Source organism: Dermacentor silvarum, chromosome 3 (genome assembly GCF_013339745.2).
Source record: "Dermacentor silvarum isolate Dsil-2018 chromosome 3, BIME_Dsil_1.4, whole genome shotgun sequence".
Classification (NCBI taxonomy): domain Eukaryota; kingdom Metazoa; phylum Arthropoda; class Arachnida; order Ixodida; family Ixodidae; genus Dermacentor; species Dermacentor silvarum.
The window spans coordinates 208444302-208467407 of NC_051156.1; the positions used below are offsets into that span (position 1 = coordinate 208444302).

Below are 23106 nucleotides of genomic sequence, written 5' to 3' on the forward strand. Positions count from 1 at the left end.
TGAATGTGCACACGTTCATTCTGACGTTTATAAAGACAGGCGTCTGCACAAACGCAAGGCTTTCCTTTCCGTTTCAACATGCAGTGCCTTATTGGCAGGCCACTCCAGTCCGCTGCCCTGTTTGAACTCTGAACACAGCCGTTACGGTGAACGATGATAGCTCACGTGAAGCATCAAGGCACACCTTCGCTATGCACCTTCGCAACTTCTGTAGCTCGCTTGCCGCATGCTACTCCTGCTGGTCAAAAGGAGCAGTCAAAGCCAATTTTACAATGAAAAATACCGAGCAGAGGGCGAAGAACCGATCTAGCGATGCATGCTCAAATCAAGTCGTCTCTAACCAGCAGCAAACGCAAGTCTGAGCGCACCAGCTCAGTGCACTTGACAAGCCTGCTGGGTTGTGTGTCATTGCCCGCCAATGCGCTTCAGCCAGATTCGTGCTCAAGAATCTGACTGAATCGTATTTATGTACAGATTTGGGAACGGATTCGTGTACACGAATCCGTTGCAAGAATCAGGTTCCTGCAACGTTCCCAGAAGCCCAGACATTATTTCATATGGTTTCTCAATTCGTTATTAGAATTGATCCCACAGTTGAGATTTCAGTACCTTATTTTGTCCCTGTCCCCGTCTCTCCCACAGCTCGATGGGGGAGTTCACGCGATGAGCGGGGAGTCAAGGCATAAGATGCATCACCCTTTTTTCGGTAAGCATATTTTATTATACTATCACAACTTATCCAGGATTCTATAGAGATGCACTTACGGTGTCACCTGTGCGGTAGAGAATCCGCGGTACAGTCTTGTTTATAGCAACGGTCACGTCTCCTTTCGATATTCTGAAACAAAACACAGAAATTGTACAGCCGCAACAAGGGTTCGGTTGGCGCTGGTTGCAAGGACGTCGTTTTGGTCTACTTCGTTATTTTCCTCACACAAACTGGCACACGAAGAAAGACGCGAAACTGTGTATTTCTGTCCTTGCTCCTGCTGTCGTTAAGGAAACCAAAGGAGTAAGCCGAAATAATAACAAAGGCTGATGTTGAAATGTCGTCGCCTTTTACTAAAGTACGTAAAAGTATAATGTTGGATCCGTGTGCATTGGAGCCATACTACGTAAATTCTATAAGGTCAAATATATCGTACAATAACGTACACTCCTAGAATAGCACAAGAATTGTTTCAGCAGCATCAGTTCAGAAAATATTTCCATTCACATGATTGGCAAGGCGCTACGATGAAATAAAATTTCAGCACGCACAAAAAGCTAACCTCATAGTTCGAAGATAATCCGCCGTTGCCTGAACTTATCTGTACCCGGTAAGGCGAGGGGAAAAAACGTGCTGTGAGAATCATAACTAACTCTAAGCATATAAAACCTAGCACTCCTTTGTTCTACAGATCACAGATTCTACCATTCGACCTCTTACGGAAATTGAAAACAGCTACAAATGTGCGCAGTATTGTCAATTATGCGTAACCATCTTTTTCAAGTTTTGTTGTTTCGCGCGCCTTCTAGTTGTACTAGGGAACTATCAGTCGGTAATTTGAATATTCCTGTCGGTAATTATGTATACGGTGGGCGTCGATTACAATTGTCTGGTATAAAAATCTAGAACGCTATTCCTCTTGCAATAAAAATGTCACCTCATTTTGCTAACACACCAGAAAAACACTATTTAGAAACACTTAACGGGTATCTGACGTAAACAAAGATTTAAGATATATCTTAAATATATATACATATATATATATATATATATATATATAATTGCATTTTTTGCATGTATATTAATTTTCCTTCGTCAGTTTTTTTTTTTCAGTGTGTGTACTGTACGTGCACAGAACGCATATTTGATTGTATATTTGATTGTTGTTGAATTGATCAACTGTTGCTTTGATAGCTGACTGAATATTGCATTTTGTACAGATGTGGTTGGGAAAAAGTTGTTTTTGGACCCAACCTAGCCTATGGTTATGGGCCCACTCATTGATTGTAAGCTTTGTGTAAAAAAGAAAGAACTGAAAGTCTGTCAATAATTCATACTTTATCACCTTCTACATTTTAATTAAACACTAATTTCCCCTATGCTTTCCTTGGTTCCATCGTTTGTTGGCTTCATGTGATTGAGGTTTTCCTTGGTTATGCTAGTGCTGCTGCAACGCATGTGATCAACACCTCTATACGTGCTTATTTCCGCTCGCATGGTAGCTGCTCCATTAGGATAAATTGGTTATGTGTTATATATTAGCAATAGAAAGAGCAGCAATGGAAGAATAAAGATTGACATGTGTTCTTTCACGCATAAAATATTTCAAGCAGGAACAGCTGAGTCGTTCATGAGTGTTAGACAGAAAGCTGAGCGTACACTGGAACGCGCCTGAGGAGAAGTGGTATGATACCTTTGATGATCAATGCACAAAGTAGCAAGACAACCATTTTGAATCCACTATATTTATGAATTCTCGTTTCTTGGCCTTGATTTCGTGTTTTGTCAATAAATCACGAGGCACACTCACCGCTGGACAATTGTGAACCGCGTGAACAATGTCTGCATCAAATTCAAGGCCTGTATAAACACCTGCAAAAGAGAAACAATAAGATAAGCTGGAACCAGCAGAACGAAACACACGTTCGTGCGTCACGTGGCACAGCCCAAAGCAGTAAAATTGGCAGTTTCGCCCAACTTACTAGGTTTATGTTTATCGACCAGGAAGCTAACCAAGATTCGTACGAAGATGCAGCTAGGGGACCGCGATACAGGGTAATTTCAGGTCATCTCTCCCGGCTAACGGGAGCTATTACCGAGAGGATTAGGGTTGTTGAAGTCCATAAGAGCAGGTGAAGCCGTGTTGGTCAACTAAGGAGTGGAGCTTCCGACCCTTGTCTGATAAGGGCAACATAACCCGGCCCAATGAAAGGATTAAATATATTTAGCTTTAAATTTATTGACCTCTCCCGCTCAGTTCACTGTATGCATCACGGTGTGGTAAGCCTTCAGCTGCTGAGTATAGAACACTGTATAGCTTGTGCACGCGCAATGCTCATGGCAACAGCGAGAGGCAGAACGATGCCTTGGCTCCGCAGCAGACCTTGGCTCCGCTGCAGGGTCGGTTGAGCGTAGCGGACGGTGTGTACACTTTGTGGTTTTACAAGTAAGCGAACTGTGCGTCGCTCGTGTCTCCGGACGCCTTGTAACCCTCTGCGCGCGGGCCTCGCATGCCCCGTCAGTACCCTGACAACGCGATGGCGTTAACGCAACCCCTTTTAACGTTAACGCCCCTGTTAACGGTCTATTTCATTTATACGCGAGTGATCGAGTCCTTGCCCATATAACTCATGCGTAAACGTGCGCAACTGTGACGTTGCCATTGCGTGGTTCCGTGCTTTCCCGGCACGTTCGTAGCGAGAGTGTCTCACCGAGAGCACCTTGTCCCGGGCCCCTCTCTGAAGCAGAAAAGTCACGGCTTTGAGCACGTCCTCGGCCGAGTGGCGGCTGCGGCGCGAGTTGTACCGCTCCAGGAATCGCTGCATCTCCTTGAAGGCCTCCTCTCGCTGAATGAAGTTCTTGGAGTACAGCTTCTGCACCTGCGCACACGCCAACGTCTACTTTCGGACAACTTCTGTATATTTTCCGTAGCAATGTATGCAAGCTAGAGAAATGACGGAAAATGCTTTCAACGCCATCATCAGGCTATTTGGAGCGAAGACCTTTGAACGAAGCTCCAGTGCAGAGCGCGTGAGTAAGAGTCAACCTTAGCATTATCTTTCGCATAAGTTACGTCCCACAGCAACAAGTTTACAAAAAAAGCAGGCCGAACCAGTTTGCAGCATCCTTTCTTTGTCGCAGCTAGCGCTCTGAGTCACGTGTGACATTGTGTGATTGCGTGGCAGCCGGAAAAAATTATCATGCAATTAGCATATCGCTTAAAGTATACCAGTTAGATGTTTCTTCTAATTGTGTATATTTTACGCCTTGACAATCGATTCACCGTAATAAATGAGTTGGATAATTATTTGTGATTAATTTATTGTCATCAACAGAAAGTTGCTGGCTGATGTGAACTCGACCATGAACAATATGTACTTGATTCTGTTCACGCAAAACAGTCCATCTTTGTTTCTTTAACTCGGTGCACTATTTCTCGGGATGGGGGCACAGGCTTTGCGACACACACTGTACGTTGGCATTCTACAAAGTCTCTGGCACACTTGAAGTCAATGCATTACACACATTAAGAGTAGCAAGATGTTTAAGTGAGGTCGTCAGATGTAATTGGAGGCGGAGATAAGGTGAAGCCTTATGAACTGTAATAGTGTAAAACTGGACGAGCTGGTTGATCTTCATAGTAAAAGCAGGGCAAAAGGAACAGCAACACAAAACAGAGAAGTACACAGGACAAGCGCTGACCTGTCTTTAGCCCATCTTTGCCTTCAAGTAGTATGCCGACGTTTCAGCGCATTATTGTGCGGCAATAGTGTGTATCGTTTCACCTCATCTTTGTATCATGCATAAAACACTGATATGATGTTCAGCAAGTGTAATCGCACGTACGTGACTGGGATTAGTGAACATCTCTTCATGCAAATGATAATTCGTAATACTTGTTCTATCACTACCGTTTCTGTCTACGCGCAAGTATGCATATAGCACTGCAGAGCTAAGCTTACCAGCCGTAGTCCAAAGACTTCAATAGGAAGAGCTGCCTCTTGACGGTCCCTCAGTGACATCCGACCCAAGACCAACTCTTTGCCGTCTTCTTCGCTTTCCACTCTGGAGCAGAAGGTTTCCGGAAGAGGAACAAAAACAGAAAACTTCCAATTTGTTTTTCTCGCTGCACAGTATTTATTGCTGACGTGCTCCTGTTCTATTCAGCTTTAACGGTCTGTAAAAAGCACTGTACTGTAGGGTATAGGAAAGAAGCGATAATGGCTCTCGTGATTGTTGGCGGAAACACGGTTAATTGTAAGTTGCCAGTAACGACGTGGTATGCCGTACAACTTTGCAGAAGCAATTCGCAGCCATATGGAGGCCTGACCACGTGACGACTAAGATTCGCTGCCAGTATTCACAGAACTTCCCTTACGTAAGAACGCTGCCTCATTCACAGTAATCGGCTTGATAACGAAAAAACTGCCGCGGGGATGTCGAACTCGGACAGTGGTCACGTAGAGAGGAAGCCCTGTGTATAAGGGCCCATCAGTATATTGTGCCGCCTATGGATCGGCGTGGCATTTACAAAGGCCTACTCGTTCCACATCCGAATGGGGAATACGCCCATGTGCGACTGTTGTGGAACAAAAGAATCCATTGAATACATTTTGTGTCTGTCGCTGTCCCCAGCACGAGGTCGAGCGTGAATCTATCCGGACAGTATATTAAATCGGCTGAAATCAAGGCCATTTTGGTAAATGAAGATACTTGGACCATGGTCATGCGCGTAGATGGAACAGAAAGCCAGGAAGGCCATTTGTAGACTCGGCGCGCACCTTCAAATGTGCGCGAAACTGTGCTCTCTCTCTCTTCGTTCCTACATCCCCATTTCCCCAGTGCAGGTTAGCAAACAAAACGTGCGTCTGGTTAATCTCCCTGCCTTCCATCTCTTCTATCTCTCTAAAAATTTAATTATCTTGCATGAGCGAATACCAAGCCACCCTACTCAATTATTAAAATGAACTCAGGCTGCATAATTCCAAGCCCTTCAAAAATGGGAGGACGCTTAAGCTTCGCCTTTTAGAGTGGAGCGCGATAGCGTTATCGGGCCCCGTTCACATCGCATTTTATTGCGATAGCAATTATATGGACACTTCAACCGGATTTCTGCCGTCGCCGTCGCCGCGAGGTTCCGTATAGATAAAATCTTCGCCGCGCGCCGTATGCCCGAGCGGAAGCGTGCGGGGACGCGCGCTATCACGGCGAGCGAACGCACTCAATCTCCCACGCGCAAGCAAGGAAGCGGGAAGCCAGCGCCGGAGGGAGCGGGGGGGGGGGGGGGGGGGGGGGCGCACTTCTACTCTGCCAACAACCGCGCTCGTCGCTCGCCCGCACCGTCTCTTATCTCCACACGGCTCTGACCTTTGTATGCGTTGTGCATTTGCCGCTCAGTTTCCGTTGAAGTGATAGACCGCACGTACCTTCGCTCGTTGCGGCGTATGCGCTTGCTGCCAGCGTTTTGACAGTCGTTGTGTGCAGTCATTCAGTGTGATCTATTCATGTTTGTTTGTGCGCGCTCACACCACGCTTGTTCATTCAGTAAGTAATAGTCGGGCCACATTTTCCAACGCACGCTACACATGCAATGCTGCCCGGATCGGCAGTGCAGCGCTGCAGGTGTGTCTCTTCGCACGCGCTGTCCACGGGAAGCGCTTCTCATCAACGCCACCGTTTCACACGCGCCTTCTCGTGGTCATCGAGTCTCTCTTCATGTCTCCATGTCGGTCTACTTACGCCGCAGCACACCTGCTTACTTAATCAGCTCATGTTTACTACAATTCATATTGCTACCAAAGCCGCTCACCTTACTTCGTATGACATTGCTGTGTTGCTATGGGATTCATTGCTTCGCCCTTATGGCGAAACTGTCACATTTTTTGTTTCAGTGAGCTTCACCGCAACACAGAACGTGAGAAAGCCAGCTTACAAAGACCAAGCTTACACCGATCGCCTTAAAGTCGGCTTCACTTTTAAACAGAAATGCATTGCTGGGAAGGCGTTTTTCCAGGGACAATATAAGTCGTCTTATATTGAAATGTGAAGGCCCTAGCACCTTTTTTTTTAATATTTTATATATTGTTTGCTATTGCCCCGACGCGCGCACGTGTCCAAAACGTATTAGGCAGGCGAAGCATTTTCGCAAGTAAATTAACCGAGCGCACCGGGTTGATATGGTAGAAATGTTGTAAAAGGGGTTTGTGTTTGAATTTCCTCGTAAGAGAATTATTTTTTCTCGTACATTCGAATGGTAAACAATCCGACGTCGAATCCGACGCCGAATGGTAAAGTCGTACTTTACCATTTTTCTTACGGATTTCACTGTGAGAATCTTAATTTTTGTTCACCAAAACCACGTGGAGGGCCTGCGCGGTTGGGGTGGTTCGGGATTCTTTTCTCTTTCGCTAACACCTTGCGCCACGCGGAGGCCTGGGCGGCCGGGGTGGTTGAAGACGATTTTTTCCGCCACTGACGCCCACATCCACGGGGACACCGACGCCGACGCCGGATTTTCTGCGACATGAGGCCCTTAACGCTATCGCGCTAAAACACGTGATCGACGCAAGGCGGAGGGTTCCTCGCCTATAGCTAGCCCTTAAGTACAATTTCTCCACCCAGCTTTCTTGCGAGGCGCTTTACCCAACTAATGGCGGCATAGAAATTTTTGCAAACAACGCGTACAAGTACAGTTTGCTTGTATTGTGACGCGGAACGTGTAGACGTGGCTCTCGTGGTGAAACCACGAGCAAGAGGCAAGCCCCAGCATGTGCAGCCAGCGCTTCCGCCTTCATTTGAAGATGACCATTGCCACCATTAGTCGGGAAAATGGGTAGTGCAGAGATGTGCGCTTGTGATTTATGAAAAGGGTCTATTGAAGCAACATACATTTATGAAGTGCACGCAGTATAAGTCGTTAGTGCCTCTGCATGAAGAATTCTACTCAATATGCTTTCAACTTGAAGGTTCTTCGGCTTATACGTTTCACAAGGCAGCGTTTAGTGACGCTTAGTGACGACAGCTGGCGGCGCCTTCCCATTGGTCGCCCTATTACCGCGTCAGTGTCTCGCACAATCGGCGTAGTATAGCATGGGCCAGCGGCCGTGTACGTACTTGCGCGCTCCAGCCACAAGCCGGTTCTCGAGTGCAAGGTACGAGTTCTTGGGAGCCTTGGTAGCAGTCGGTCGGGGCGCCGACTGTTGTTGTTGCTGCTGTTGCTGCTGCTGAGACACCACGCGCTGTTCGGTGGGCCCCACGTTGCGACCCGGCCCTGACCCTTCCAGCTGCGGGTCCATGCTCACATGCAGGCCTTTGCCCACTTTCTCAGGAGGGGGCACAGGCCCTGCGGCGCGATTAGTTGAGCAGACAAGTTCGACAGCAAGTGAGTTCGATTGTTTCTGATAAACCTGTGAAGTGGCGAAATTCAATCCCGTTTGTATGTTTACATGAGACGACGTTGTCATTGAGAGCCTTGGAGATGCGACAAGTAGATATTTAATGTATCCTGACGAAAATAACACGCGCCATATAATGAATTTCGGAGCTTTTTTTTTCCCCAGAGGTTTACGAACCTCTGAATGGATACAAAAATGGGATACATATGGATCGAACCACATAATATCTCATTTATATGTGCCTTCGCATAGATGAGCACGTGTTAACATCACTACAATTGCCTCCTCTCTCAAGCATTATAGTTGCTTTGACAAACTCAACTTAGCATTCCACAAGGTCGTGGTTTACTACGAGTTATGTGAGAGGTCGGAGAAAGTGGCCTGCATACGTAGTTATTTCGCATCTAGGCAGGCAAGCCGATTACTTAAGCCGCTCGTGGAAACAACTTTGTTGAAGGGGTCAAGCATATACGTGTTAGTGCGTAAGCAATGTGAATAGTTTCGGTCTTGCCAGGATACACAATGTTGCGAAAACGGGATCTGGCACATTCTTAACATGGGAAAGACTGCCAGAACGCTACGTCAAGCAAGGAATCGCCACGTCAGTCATAAACACACGGGGCAGTACCGCACATTAAATGACGTCTATTCAGCCAGAATATACAGGCATTGTTAGGCCTTGCGTAAACGTACCTGGAAGTGCCGAGTCCCGCTCGGGGTTGTACTGAAAAAGAAACAGCAGAGCACGTAAAGAAAGCCTGAATGTGCGCATGAAAATCTCAACATACGTTTTCTTTTGCTTTCCTATTCGCGCGAATTCACTTCATAACATTTTTCATGCCCCGTATTCAGACGTGGTAATTGCGACCTCGCTCATCGCAGGTCTGGAGACTGAGTGTCCACAGTACTTCAGGAGTTTCGGTAAGTCTCACCTCCACAGTTGCACATATACTTTCAGCGAACACTGCGCAATCTAAGTTGTCGATATAAGTTCTCGCAATATAATTGTCGATAGCACAGGCTAGCGAAGCGGTAGCCCGTTAACCAACCTTACCTCACAGCTTCGCCAGCATTATACAATACATAGAGTGTCCCATCTAACGTTAGCCAAGCTGTAAAACTAAAAAAAAATTGTATCTTCCACGTGTTTTTTAATATATAATTTTAAGACCTATACAGCATTCGGTCATCATGAGGTCGAACGACCGAACACCGTAGGTCTTATAATTGTATCTCGCAACGCGTTCTTTAAAGTAGTTTTATTTTTCGTTGAACAGCTTTGCTAACTGCAGCTGGGACACAGGGTAATACTCGTATACCGTGGTCCCGGCTAATATGCATTGCAAAACGCGTCGGTAGGGATGCTTAGAGCTGTTTCTCCGAGTCATCCGCCTGCAATGCGGCCTTACATTGGGGCGTACCCACAGGATGCGAGCTGTAACACATTGAGCTTCAACTGTTCGAACTTTCGTGCGAGCTATACTTCCCTTTTCTCCAGCGTGCGTCAGGCGAGCAGGAGGCACAAAGTGGCCTCGTTCTGATGCGGCTGTCGCGATACTGGCGGCAGGCACGCGCCGCGCCAAGCGGGCCCCAATGCGAGCCATCGGTACTGCGCTCACCCCTTCCATCTCCATGAGCTCGGGCAGCCGCAGGTGCTCGTAGGCGTTCAGGCGGTACTCCTCGATGTGCTGCTTCTTCTGGCGCGCCCGGTCAAAGTCCTCCATCTCGACGGCCATCTGCTTCTCGATCACCATCTTGCCCAGCTTCTCGCCCACCTGGCGCGAGGGATGCTGTTTTAACGCAGCAGGAAATTCTACCGCAGCAGGCGTTCACGTTTTCTCATACTCACACAATCTTGCGCTAGGCTACAGAGTAACAATGAGCGGGGGCCTTTTTAGGCACATTCTTTTTTCAGGAACAAATGATGGCTTTCCTTAAAGTTGACACTAGTATAAGAGTAGGTGCCGGCCGTTCAATGGGTAGAGTACCCACTAAGGCAGAGTTCTCAAGTAAGCAAGCTCTAACAATAGCATATGCTTCGCTGGTTCACATAATCAGGCGACGTTTATAGACCTTAGCCCTTTAGTTGTTACTCTGTGTACATGCGTGCGTGCGTGTTTATGCATGCACGCATGCATGCACGCGAAAGCTTTATTTTTGCCATAATCCTGAGGCAATTACAAGCAAGTCCTAAGGTCCAAAATCTAACCACGAAAATTTTCGTATTTGCTGTTGACGGTTTTACAGTACACGGTAAACACAGAACGCAGATTTTAGACCTCTGCCTTATATAAAAAAAATCATGAGATATACATTAGAGAGAGGAAACGTGCCTTGTATCTCTGAGGTTATTAGACCGCAAAGTAAGATAAGGTTTGCTTCTACCATCCTAAACGTTATGCAAAAAAAAAATTAAGCAACGACGAGTGTGCGCCGAGGCGAAAGCAATGCCATAAAGGCGTTCGTCAAACAAAGCAAGAAGTGGGAACAAAGTGCAGGTTACCCGTCATTTATTTCAGGCAACCTCAGCATTAAGCTTCTCCGTTTTTTTTTTTTCAGAAAAACATGCCCGTATATGGCCCACACTATAATAATCTCAGTTCTCTCTAGATATCGAAGGCCAGCTTGTAGCGGCGATAGTATCAGAGATTAGGCTGGGTATAACGCAACTATTCTATTCTAACGCTGTTCCTTCTTGTGCTTCACCAGTGATCCGAGTGGTACTCCACGTATACGTTATCTTCACAATCAGCCGACCATGTACGGTGAACGATAAGAAAGGAAGAGCATTGCGTGAAAGGAATCCTTACATTATGCTAATGTAAAGGCCTTTTCTCACCTTTTGAAGCTCCACGACTGCGTTTTTCAGTTTCTTCGCAAACACGAACCTTTCTTCTGCGAATGAACATAGAGAAGGAGATAGACGAGATAAGTGCTGTGCGCACAGTAAGGAAAAAAACCACATTTTAATAAAACAGTACCGGATTAAGCAACACGCGTTGATTTCAACTGCGGTCATTGCCTGAAACCGCGCCATTTCGTGTTAATTTGATATGACCGTTATCGCACAGATTAATTCGGCGACATTTGGGATATGTATGACGGCGATGCTTGACACTTCACTTGTGACTAAGCTGACCGTTGTTAAAGCAGCTTTTTAATAACGCCAGTCGCAAAAGGTCCCAGAGAACCTAGGGCACAAGGCATTTCGTTCGTAAGTGCTCTTTTCCATTGACTGGCTGCATTCGTCTATAATAATTCCAGCATCGTAATTGGCTGCAATTTTACTAACGAACAATTGTATAGTAAAATATTTCTGTGAATATTTTAGCTCGTGCTGTTGGCCATTCGCCTGCCACCTAGGATAATAACATCCCCAACGTCGCAGTTGACTGGTATTTGTTCTTACTAGCAGTTGTAGTGAAACAATTTCCAGTGAGTACAGATCATGGGCCCCTATTCACTGCATTCGGCCGCAGGGCTCGTATTCACAAAAAAAGCTCTTACGCTAGACTTGTTCGTAAGAGAAAATTCCAGCCAATCCTGATCCTGGGCGTATTATTATCGAAGGCGGGGAGCCAATAGAAAAGAGCACTTACGAACGAAAAAAAAAAAGATGAAACCCGGGACATAGAAATCATACCGAGGGCAATGCTGATGACAGACTTATCAGGAAGAAAATTCTGCCTCATTTCATATTGTAGTCAGCTTTTAACCTTACGAGAGAAAATTGTCCGTTGGAGCCATTGCAGGAAACTCTATGGTTGGAGCACACGTTATTGTTTGATCTGAGCAGTTACCACGTGAGTCGTCGGCTCTGGTGCAGCTGTGCAGGCGCCGGAAAAATCGAGCGAACACAGAGAAAGAAAGGAAAGGAAAAGAAGAAGAAAACAAAAAGGGGGGGGGGGACGAGTGCATCGCCGCTTTGCATGCCGGACACGTCGTCATGCCATAAGCTCCGACGACGTCACGATCGGAAGCGGATGGGGAGGACAGTTCGCTTTATCACTCCTGTTTATGAGGCCGCTTTGCGTTTCGCGGAGCGTGCTGTACGCGGCCCGTTGTGTCCGCGTTCGACGCGCGAGCGCACGTGTGCGGCAAGGTCGATGGAGTCGCTCACAGCGCGCACTGCTTCCCGCTTTTCACTTTAACCGAAATTGAGGGGCGGCACCCTTCATTGACTCCAGCGAACAACGCGCGGCCATTATAATTCCTGGACTCATTCTCGGAAGCAGTCAGCGAACGCTGCGTACGAAGCAGAAAACGAGGGGGAAAAAAAGAAGACCATAATATTACTTATGTGAGTCAGCGTCGCAAGGGCCGAAGCCGTTAGCTTTTGTTTTTCTCTTGCTGTTAATGCTCGCTTTTCTGGTGATGTAGTGCAGGTGTGACACCAACATTTTTTTTTTGTTACCCTGCAGTGCGGTCGTAAGAATGAGTGCTAACGAGCTAAATAAACAAAACATGCGCGCCGTGGGAACCATTCCACCGCAGGTGAAGGCGCCGTAATGGTTTCGGGCGTTGCGCAAGAAGAACTCCCTTTTTCTACGTCTTTCATTTTTTTTTCTTTTTGACCTCGTTACAACTTTTCTTGCTTCCAGGAAATTAGATATCCGCGATTAGCATAAGAAACCCGTTAGCTGGTCATTCCCTCGTAACGGGTGATTTGCCTCGGAGCCTCTCGTCGCGTACGAAGTATAGGCGAGGGGAAAACAAAATGGCGCGTGTCACTGTTGGCAACAGCATGGCACTTCCAAAACATAATGCGCCTGGTTCCAGACAGTTTTACGCGATGCCCGAGTGGTCACGTGATGCCCAGCAGGGGGGTGCTGTCAACAAGACTCTGCTAGAGTAGCTGTATGCATATGCTCCCGGAGTAACTCTAACATGCGATTCAGCACTCCATCCAGTCACTGTGCAGTGTCACCAGGTCGAGCAGTGCTTGAGGTTCGAAAAAGCAGACAGGGGATAGATGATTATTGGAGATTTCTTTTTTTTTTTTCATAATGCTGCAAAAGTCTAGTTCATTCTCTGCGTCGTGTCCAAAGCTTCACGGACAACACAACCAAATATCATAATTAACACAACGGTTTTTTGAAGGCGGAGAATTAATTGATACGCAACTCCCGAAGAAGGCGCTTCTGCGCCTTCAAGACATCGAAGGCTTGGAAAATGGACTTGTGTATAGTCAAATTTACGATAGCCTTCGTATAATTAATGAAGTAAAAGAGAATTGAAAGTGGAAGAAAAGACAACTTTGCCGCCGATGGAAGCCGAACCCACAACCTTTAGCCTTTAGCTCAACTTTCCTCCCATCGCAGTGTATTCTGCGAACCGAAATAAAAATAATAAATAAAAAACGACCGAATGACGCGTACGATGTTCTACCAGCTGAGCTATATATACGCGAAGGTCCCACACGTACTTTCTTTGGTATTTAAACACCTGGGCTAGAATTCACGAAGCTTTTAGTTCGTAAGTGTTCTTTACCATTGGCCGGCCACCTTAGGTAATACATCCAGCATCGATATTGGCTAAAAGTTTCTCTTACGAACAATTCTAGCGTAAGACTTTCTGTGAATTCGGTCCCTGTAGTGATAATGCTCTAAAAGCAGCTCTGTAAGTATTAGTCAGTGCCCCTCGTCGCCACGGCGGCGGATGTGAACACTTCAATAAACTACAGGCATCACCCAGCACGTGACCTCAGGAGTAGGCAATTGGTCATTAAGTCCTCGTATGCTACCTAAGGCATAAGGGGCCGAATTCACTAAGTTTTTGGTTCGTAAGTGTGGTCTGCCATTGGCCACACTGATGACATTTCGCTGATAACATGTACAGTGTCAGGATTGGCTAGCATTTGCTCTTACAAACAATTCTAGCTTAAGAGATTAGGGGCGCGATCTTGTACGCGTTCCAAAATGGAACGGAGGCGTTCCGTTCCATCGAGCCGCACACGATTGGTCAATTTGAACGTCGCGGTTGAAATTGGCCAATCGTGTGCGACTCGATGGAACGGAACGCCTCCGTTCCATTTTGGAACGCGTACAAGATCGCGCCCTAGGAGAACGGCTAGGCTCAAGGCCCTGGCACTCAGGCGTTGGATTGCGGAGCTTCGACATCCGTCATCTGTATCGTATCTTGCGCAGCGCGTGCACCTCGTGTCAAACCCGCCCCCTTAAGATATGGTTGAGCGGCGAGGGTGCGCACCCTTTCTCGTTCTGCTCGTGTCCCCGACCGCTATGGACACGTCTGTGACTTCGTCGTCGTCGCGCCTTGTGCCGACCTCAAGGACAGCGACACGTGGGGTCCGCACTCGACCCTTTCTCCACTCACCCCCGGAGTGGTCAACGTTTTGGCTCGCGAGTCTTTCGACGGGCCTTCAGGGCGCGGTACGGCAAGTACCTCGGAGAAGCGAACTTTAAAGGGGCATTAAAGAGGATATTCAATTTAAGCTGTATTTGTAAATTACCCTTCCGCAATAAAAAAGAAAAACAGTCACTCTTGCCAAGAGTGATGTTTTTCTGGTCTTGATAGACCGAGAAATACGGAAGAAGGAAAGACACGGGTGGCGGCGCCGTCTTGCAGGTTGCAGCTCCCGCACCAGCCTATCGTGATGTCATACATTGTGACAGCATCTGCCCGGGCCTCGATAGCTTATTATTATTATTATTATTATTATTATTATTATTAGTAGTAGTAGTAGTAGTAGTAGTAGTAGTAGTAGTAGTAGTAGTAGTAGTAGTAGTAGTAGTAGTAGTATAGTTATTTATTGGTAGAGATGGGCCGACATTGACTTCTAAACAAGGCTATACTTAGCAATTTTTCAGCAATTTTAGTGAGCCACAACGGCTCAAATACGAAAAAAAAGAGATTGCTTTGGAATCGCTGGTGTCAAACTGACGTACCGATGCTAAGGCTTCAGTGCGACATTCAGAAAATTACACTTCAGCCTTCGTTGTCCCCCCTTACCATGAAATTAACAAATTAGAGTTTTGCAAGAATGTTTTATCAGTCTAAACTGATTTAGTGCTCCTCTTCAGTGTCGCCTTCAACCGGCGGCTCCCCGTCGAGCGCGCGACAAGGTGCGGCGCCAACTGCTCACCGGCAATGGCGTCCCTTTTCTTGGCCTCAAGCTTTCGCAGTATCTGCGCCACCTCGGTGTCCACGTACATGTCGAAGGCGAGGTCGTCCATGGGCGAGATCTCCTCGTTCCTGCGTTGGGGTCACAGGCGGCATACAACGGGCACCGTTACAACTCACTGCCAAACATGGCTCAACTTTGTGCTGAATTAGCGCAGAAACGTGTGCGTGCGTGCGTGCGTGCGTGCGTGCGTGCGTGCGTGCGTGCGTGCGTGCGTGCGTGCGTGCGTGCGTGCGTGCGTGCGTGCGTGCGTGCGTGCGTGCGTGCGTGCGTGTGTGAGCGTGCGGAGGGAATGAGGTGGGGGGAGAGAAAGAAGGGAGGGAGAGAGAGAAAGTGTACAGACATATCAACGTACGAGCGCTCGGTTCCATTCCTTGTGTGTGTCTTTCAATTGCCATTGCCTAGTGCAACACGTATAAATATAAATTGATCTAGCATAAACGGCCCATATTCAGAAAATTTTCTTACCCTAAATCTGTTTGTAAAAGCATATTTCAGCCAATAACATGATGTCGCACATCTTATTACAGCGCAGCTGTCCGGCCAAGAGCAAAAGCAGTTACGAACGAAAACCTTTCGAATACGGGCCCAAATTTGGAAGACGGCGCTCGGGAGGACCATTATCCATACAACGCTCCTTCCCTTTAACGCGGGGAAAAGTGAGGGAAAAGGGGTGCTGCTCAGGTTGCTGAAGTAGAGTATCCCCTGCCGCCACCTGTCGCAGTAGGTGAAACGTGTGAAGATTTGTCTCCAATTGTTTCCGATACCCTGAACACAGAAGTGGACGAACGCTGAAAAAACAGCCCTCAGAGCTTACGTCAGAGTCCTTAAATTTGTCCCCGTATACGCTAATAGATAGGTTATCAAGAAGACAGGGCTTGAGGCGGGTGTAACTGAAAGCGGCGCCCGTGTTTACCGGGAGCTCTGACCCTAGAATTGTTCATAAGAGCGAATTTCAGCCAATAGTGAGCAGAAGGAGGAGGAGGAGGAGGAAGAGGAGGAGAGGAGGAGGAGGAGGAGGAGGAGGAGGAGGAGGAGGAGGAGGAGGAGGAGGAGGAGGTTGGCTGATGACTGGTGCAGCCTTGTTGTAATATAGCCGGTAATTGGTATTAATATTATGTCCAATAATATTTCCAGCACAGGAATGCTAGGCCTGACATATTATGAGCGAAAGCGGCAAACCAGTGGAAAAGTTCGCTTACGAACCAGAAAGCCTTGTGAATTTGGCCCCGATTTATCAGGCGGATTAGGCGATTTATTAGGCAAATTTATTAGGCGGGAAAACAATGAAGAGTAGACACTTGTGCATGTTGGTAGTTCATGTTTGAAATGAGAACAGCGCGAGAGGCAGGGACAAACGAAGAAAGACACACACACAGTGCTGTCTTCTAAGAACTTTAAAATGAGAACAGCGCGACAGGCAGGTGCAAACACATGAAGACACCCACAGCGCTGTCTTACAACAAAAGAAAGTTAGAAGACAGCGCAGTGTGTGTCTTTCTTCGTTTGTCCCTGCATCTCGCGCTGTTCTCCCTATTTTAAACATGAACTACCAACATACCCTTTGTCTCAAGCCTTTGTTTAGGCGGAACTTTCCGTATCTAAGTAGATGTGTGGGAATATTCAAAACATTCGAATAATGAATAGAATATTATCTTCTTCGATTCAGTCTTCGAATCCAATAGTCTCTATTCGTAAATACGAATATTTTTCTAAATACTTTTCGAATACTTCAGAACGTCGTCAACTAGGCCCAAATAAACATAAAATTGGAGCAAAAGTGTCGTAAATTATCACCCCGCTGGCATAGTATAGACATAAAACATGAGAACTTGCGTAGTGGAGCAGACTACGTCACTTAGATAGCCATACCTTACAGTCTTTACAGCGATCATTCGCGCTCTCTGAAGAGCCCTGTACATGCGCAGAAACTACTTGTTTGCTTCTAATGCTCCATTTGTACTTTTAATTAACAATGCTTCGTAACGTACTACGTAATGACGGAAACTGTGTAACTTTAAGAAAACTGTGATGTTAACATCAGTTTATATTAACTGTGATAAAGTCTGTTCATTACTCGGAAAGTATTTGATATTCGATTCGATTCGCTTCTGGCTCTATTCGATTCGTATTAGATTTGGTCTCAAAAATCACTATTCCCACACCCCTAATCTTAACCCTACCCGACGGGATTCTACTTTTATAGATTGAGAAGGCGTTGCAGGCGTTGTCTTTGACACGCGTTTCGTTGGCGTTGCAGTCCTTTTTGTGAGAGCTTTCCTCACATTTAATGACATGGAAATGAGATTGGTGCAGGACGTTCGATATGCTCGGACAGTAGCCGGCGACAATGTTTAAAATTTATATGCCTATTTATTTGCCCACGCTTTATTTTCGGTATGCTTACTGAGTTATACAATGCAGATAGGCGTATGTAAAGTGAGTTAAAAAAACATGAACGTTATATTCGTCAACAAGAGCACTCGGTAACGTATTCCACACTTATCGTGCATCAGGAGAGAATGAGTAACAAATCTATCGATGCGTGATAGACGGGACTGTGTGCCTCTAGTATTACTTGTCCATCCGTTTCTTCTTGGCTTCAGTATGTAAGCAGCTTTGATTATCCTCCTGTGTCCTTGCATAGTCCGGAAAAGCACTTTTAATCAATAACTTTTCCTGCGGAAATTTTACGGCTCCAATCTGCATGAGATTAACGCCTCTGTAACTGAAATTGCGAAAAACCTTTTTTTTTTCTTCGTTGTCGTCGTTGTTGTGGCCAAGCTACGGTACCGAAAGGGACATTCTTCTTGAGAATATACAGACTGAACTCTATCCGCGGGCATGTTTGCAGCACCTTGTGTTTTCAGAAAGGCGCGTCATAGCCCGCAAGACCGAGTCACTTCTTGCGTTCATAAGAAACTCTGGTTTGCTAAAAGTGTGATGACATGAGTCATTAACAATGGAAGAGATGCTCAGAAGCAGCACCTACCAGCCTCGATCGCGAGGCTAAACCCGTCTGTAGCTAACACGACCGGTCCAACGTTAATTGAAGCTTAGGAAACATGCCGACAGTCTCTGATCTTTCTTCTTTCTGCGCGCTTATCAACGTAGCAAAATCTTGCTATCAGAAAAGGAAAGAAAAAAAAATGGCCAGTGACGAATCTCATCTTACCTGACCAAACAAAAAACTCTCTGGTGCAAAAGGGGCACAGAAATAATTCCGAGACATTGAAACAAAGTAAAGGGAGATACAAGTGTGCTTCGAGGTTTCAGGTAGCATTTCTGTAGCCACGACAGGCTTCGCTGTGCTGATAAGTAATATTATGTCTTCACTTTGTTGCTCGTCCTACTTGTCACCCGCCGCAGTGGCTCAGTTAGCTAAGGCTGAGCACGAGGTCACGGGATCGAAACCCGGCCGCGGCGGCCGCATTTCGATGGAAGCGAAATGCAAAAAACGCCCGTGTGCTCGCTAAAGAGCCCCAGGTAGTTCAAACTTAATCCGGGTCAAACTTAATCACCCAACTTCTTTTGCCACATAAAAACCCCTGAAAGAAGAAGTCCTGCTTGTCGCGGTAGATATGGCGTTAGTTGCAGCCACGCGTCGGCGAATTTGCAACAAATTTTCGAAAGAGGCTAAACACAGATCTGCAATCAACAGCTACAAATGTAAGCTATGTAGAAGCTGCGTAAATGCTACAAGCATGTGAAAATATCTAGTGGCGGTCACGCCTATGTATAGGTAACGCCGAATGTTCAGGTAACGGGTTATCAGCGCGTTACGCAAAAGAAACTAAACTATGCACTGAAGAAAGAAAGAAAGAAAGAAAGAAAGAAAGAAAGAAAGAAAGAAAGAAAGAAAGAAAGAAAGAAAGAAAGAAAGAAAGAAAGAAAGAAAGAAAGAAAGAAAGAAAGAAAGAAAGAAAAGCGAGACTACCCTTCTAGTCTCCTTGTAATTACACAAATAGATCATGGATTTGATAGAATTTCCAAAAAGATACACAGATCTGCATCGTATGTTGAAGTAAAAACCACCCAACTACCTCTATATTTCAATCCCACCAAGGCCACGCAGCCATATACAAACATGATAAAAGTAAGCTACAGCATTATCGATTTAAAACTAATGTTTCCGTGCGCACACCTTTGTTATTCATCTTCGAAAAGCGAATGACCCGTCAAGCGTGCACTAGCGTCGCACTGTGCCGAACGCTGACGTACGTGGTTTCCGTTACCATTGGGCGTGGTATGATTATTCCACTCGCGCCTGCTCGTTAACAGAAAACCCATTAGATAAGGCAATAGGAAGGCAGCAATATAAAGAACAAGCACAGCTCCGTTCACTTCGACCGTAATGCGGGCGCCGAGTGTTTTGCAGTGTTTCCACATGCCTCTGCTGGTGCGAGACAAGCACAGAGACGAAAAAACAAACGTCACGAAACGAGAGTTCAACGGAACTTCCCTAGCGCGCAACTGCGCTGTCAATTAGGTGGCGAGTGTTTTGTGCTCTGCACATGGGGGCTAGGAACCTGACGGCACACCCGGCCACATGTCCGTCAACCGATCGAAACTTCGGTGACACACGAGGACTGAAAAGCCGCAGCTTCTGCGGCAATGGACGGTCAGTGACGCAGGAACAACGTGACAGTGTGCTGGTTGCGCAAGGGAGTCTCAGATGAGGTGATATGATATTTCGCAATGCTACAAGCGTGGGGAAAGATAGGAACTGCGTGTGCGGATGGCTGCAACCAGTTAATGAAATGAATTGTCACCGTCTTGCGCAATAAGAGCAACGTGATGTGTGGCAATTACGAAGGATAATGTCGTCCCTATCGTCCCTTTACCTGCGCATATACCAGGATGTGCTAGCTTCTTCTGCAAATGCCTCATAATAAATGCAGTGACCTCGGTCAGGCACTGAGCCTGCGATCTCGGCCGTAGATGAACGTCGTCACATTGAGTGATGACGACGAGCTTAAGTAAAGCATTTTGGTGCGCACCAGATGCAGCCATCGCATGTATGCTTGGCGCGTTACAATTCCAGTTGCTCAACGTGTTTCCCACTCACCTCTTGATGATGGTTTGCCACGTGGTTTTCTTTTTCAGACGAGGGCAGCATGTAACAGTGAGAGTGCAAAAAAATGATCACTTTCGCTGCATAAAACCGCACTTCATTTTGGCACTCACCCGCTACAAACAGCTTACTTTTCTCAACAATAAGCTCGCAAAGTTGAATACTCGTAGAAAACAGCATTGTCTGACGCACATACAAAAGAATAATGATCGCGAAATGAAGACGAACATAGGGTTATAAACACGCGTACAACACAAACGCTGTTTTCGTCTTCATTTCGCGCTCGGTAATATATTCTGTGGATATGAAACCGCGAGCTGCAATCTTAAATTATGTGCCAAGCTGCATCCTGTAGGACTTTGGTTAAATTTTGAAGTGTTTGTGCACATTTCTTCCTACAGTGCATCAATATGACACCAAGCAAAAGCACTGAGAGTGGTCTCTCTCATTAGTAGTTACACGAATTTGAGTTGGATGTCGGTGCCCTTAGTAGGACTCCTTTCAAAGCCGAAATAAATGCATTTCCTGATCTTCATTGAAGTTCAAGAGCGCAGGATGGCAAGGCGTCAAAACGGAAGTTGCACGTCTTTCTAAGAAATTAGAGGACGCAGAGGTCCAAGGAGATCAAACGAAACCTCGCAGTACAGGAAATTTGGAGCAGCCCAAAGTTTGTCGGCTTAATCTTAGCGAACATTCTGAAGAAGCTTACAAAGATACGTCACTTGTATGACCCGTTGTTTCTTGTATCCTACGCCGATGGATTTAGGGAAAAGCAAGTCAATGTGTCAACGGAAAAGAGAAATTAGTCGTGATTGGTCAAGGTGTGGCCATAACTACCCGCTATCACTACACGCTGCACTATATACGAAACGTCTGCACTCACGGACAACTTTCTGTGGCAATGAAGAGAAGGCTACGGAGGCAAAATGCGTGCGAGTGACAGCGTGCTCTTGAATATAGCTCCCAAGTCTCATTCGCGTTAAAGCCAGGAAAGAGAAAACTTCAACATCTCACTTATTACAAGGCTTACATTAAAACGTCGTGTATACCTATATTTGACCTATTTGTTCGTCTCTCTCTACCTCGTTTTGGCTAATGTGAGATTGTCGCATGGGGGGGGGGGGGGGGGGGGGGGGGGCTTCGCTGATTCAAGAAACCGAAACCACTAACTCTACCAAACTACTTGACGAAGTAACGCATTAATATGTGTGCGAATGCTCCCCAACTCTAGCTTTCGATTCAGGGCCAAAATGAAAAAGTTTTTTGTCAGTATAGTAAAAGATGAATGGCACCACTTCCACCCAGGGCTATCTCGCTGTGTGCTGATCTTTGATCAGATACTAGAGACAGGAGTGTCGTCTTACGAATCCATCAAGTTTGCATTACCAAGAAATGTCTTACTCACTTCATCTTCTTCAGAACCGTCTAGTCCTTGCACGTCGTCCCCGATGACGTTTAACGCAACAATTCCGACCTGGAAAAAAAAAAGTGAAGTAGCAACCAGGGTTTAATTTCATGTGTTGAAAACGCAATGTCGATGTACTGTTATGCAACGGCTGCAATGCCGGTGCCCGTCTTCCGCTTGCCTATACGAGCGACAGTAAGCACGTTTGCATAACGTTTGCACCAAATTCGTTATATGAAAGACTCCTGGAGCTCGTCGCAGTGCTCGCAACTGGCTGCCCGAGAGGAGAACAGGTAAAACCATGTACAAGCATTTTCTTAGGCGAGGAAAAAATGCCCCGCCAGCGTCCATGGAGAACCAAAGTGGTTTTACTTTTTTTTTTCAGGACATGGTGAAATAAAACAAAACATCGCAGTTTTGCTCAAAAGGCTAATTATCGCAACCTATATCGAAGTATTAAAACAGTTGTGGGAAGTGAGATTCGTACTTTCATGGGCGTTGTAAACTGCAGTAAACATTCACTCACAAACCAAACAAGCACGGTGTCACGCGCCCAAAGACAAACATGAACAGATGTATCTCGATGAGTGAGAGCACTCGCTGTCGCGACGCTGGCGTGGTAAGGAGAACGGACACCAGGGAGAGTGCGTGCTCATCCCAAAGCGAGCGTTTCGTGCAGCCGCTCGCTACACCGTTTCTGACGCGTCTCCAAAACTCAGATAAAGTTACCCACAATGCCAAGCGCACGGGAAGGCAGCGCTCATGAGGCTACCAGACTTCTAGGCTCACCCTTGCTTGCTAGCCATTCGTCCTGTCAAATGCAGCAGACGACGTCGAACATATGCCGCGCGGCGCGCAGCCAAGGCCGGACTAGAAAAGGAGACGCACGCTCTCCTCCCCTAGACCGGCCGTGGAGAAGGGTGGTCTCCAGCACGCCACCTCCAACATTTGAAGCGCAGGAAGACTGCGCACAATAAGCTACTAGCATTCTCGTTTCCACCCGCGGCGGATCACGTGGCAACCAACACATGGCGTGCGGTCCATTCGCTCTCCTCGCGCTTGGACTTTACTCGGGACATCACGACGGCGACGATGGTGACAATGCGCCTCGAAGGCTAAATATAGAGGTCGTGGTTTATGACGTTTGTCTCTGTGTTTAGTTGTCGCCGGAAAATATGTGAGGTGAAGACAACTGTCGATGATTATTTTTATGGCTTGTTTAGTATATCTCTCCTACACAGTTTTATTATTTCTTTAATGAACCTCTGACTGGCACGCAAACACGCCTCATTGCAATAGCGTGTGAATATCATACACCTGGGCAATCACAGAAGCCGTTGCAAGGACTGAGGAGGTTTCAGAAATAATGTTCGTCAATCGTGG

At 46.5% G+C, this 23106-nt stretch overlaps 1 protein-coding gene across 1 annotated transcript in view; it reads right to left on the reverse strand.

Annotated features, from left to right (window-relative positions):
- Positions 1 to 23106, reverse strand: part of LOC119446566 (centrosomal protein of 104 kDa-like) — a 54196-nt gene that overhangs the window by 11781 nt on the left and 19309 nt on the right. Inside the window, exons 5-15 of the mRNA XM_049664910.1 lie at positions 21724 to 21792; positions 20313 to 20341; positions 15206 to 15315; positions 10943 to 10998; positions 9723 to 9878; positions 8797 to 8827; positions 7823 to 8051; positions 4672 to 4774; positions 3421 to 3588; positions 2520 to 2581; positions 766 to 838 (exon numbers count right to left, since the gene is read on the reverse strand). Of these exons, the coding sequence (XP_049520867.1) occupies positions 766 to 838; positions 2520 to 2581; positions 3421 to 3588; positions 4672 to 4774; positions 7823 to 8051; positions 8797 to 8827; positions 9723 to 9878; positions 10943 to 10998; positions 15206 to 15315; positions 20313 to 20341; positions 21724 to 21792 (1086 nt within the window). The remainder of the gene's footprint in view (positions 1 to 765; positions 839 to 2519; positions 2582 to 3420; positions 3589 to 4671; positions 4775 to 7822; positions 8052 to 8796; positions 8828 to 9722; positions 9879 to 10942; positions 10999 to 15205; positions 15316 to 20312; positions 20342 to 21723; positions 21793 to 23106) is intronic.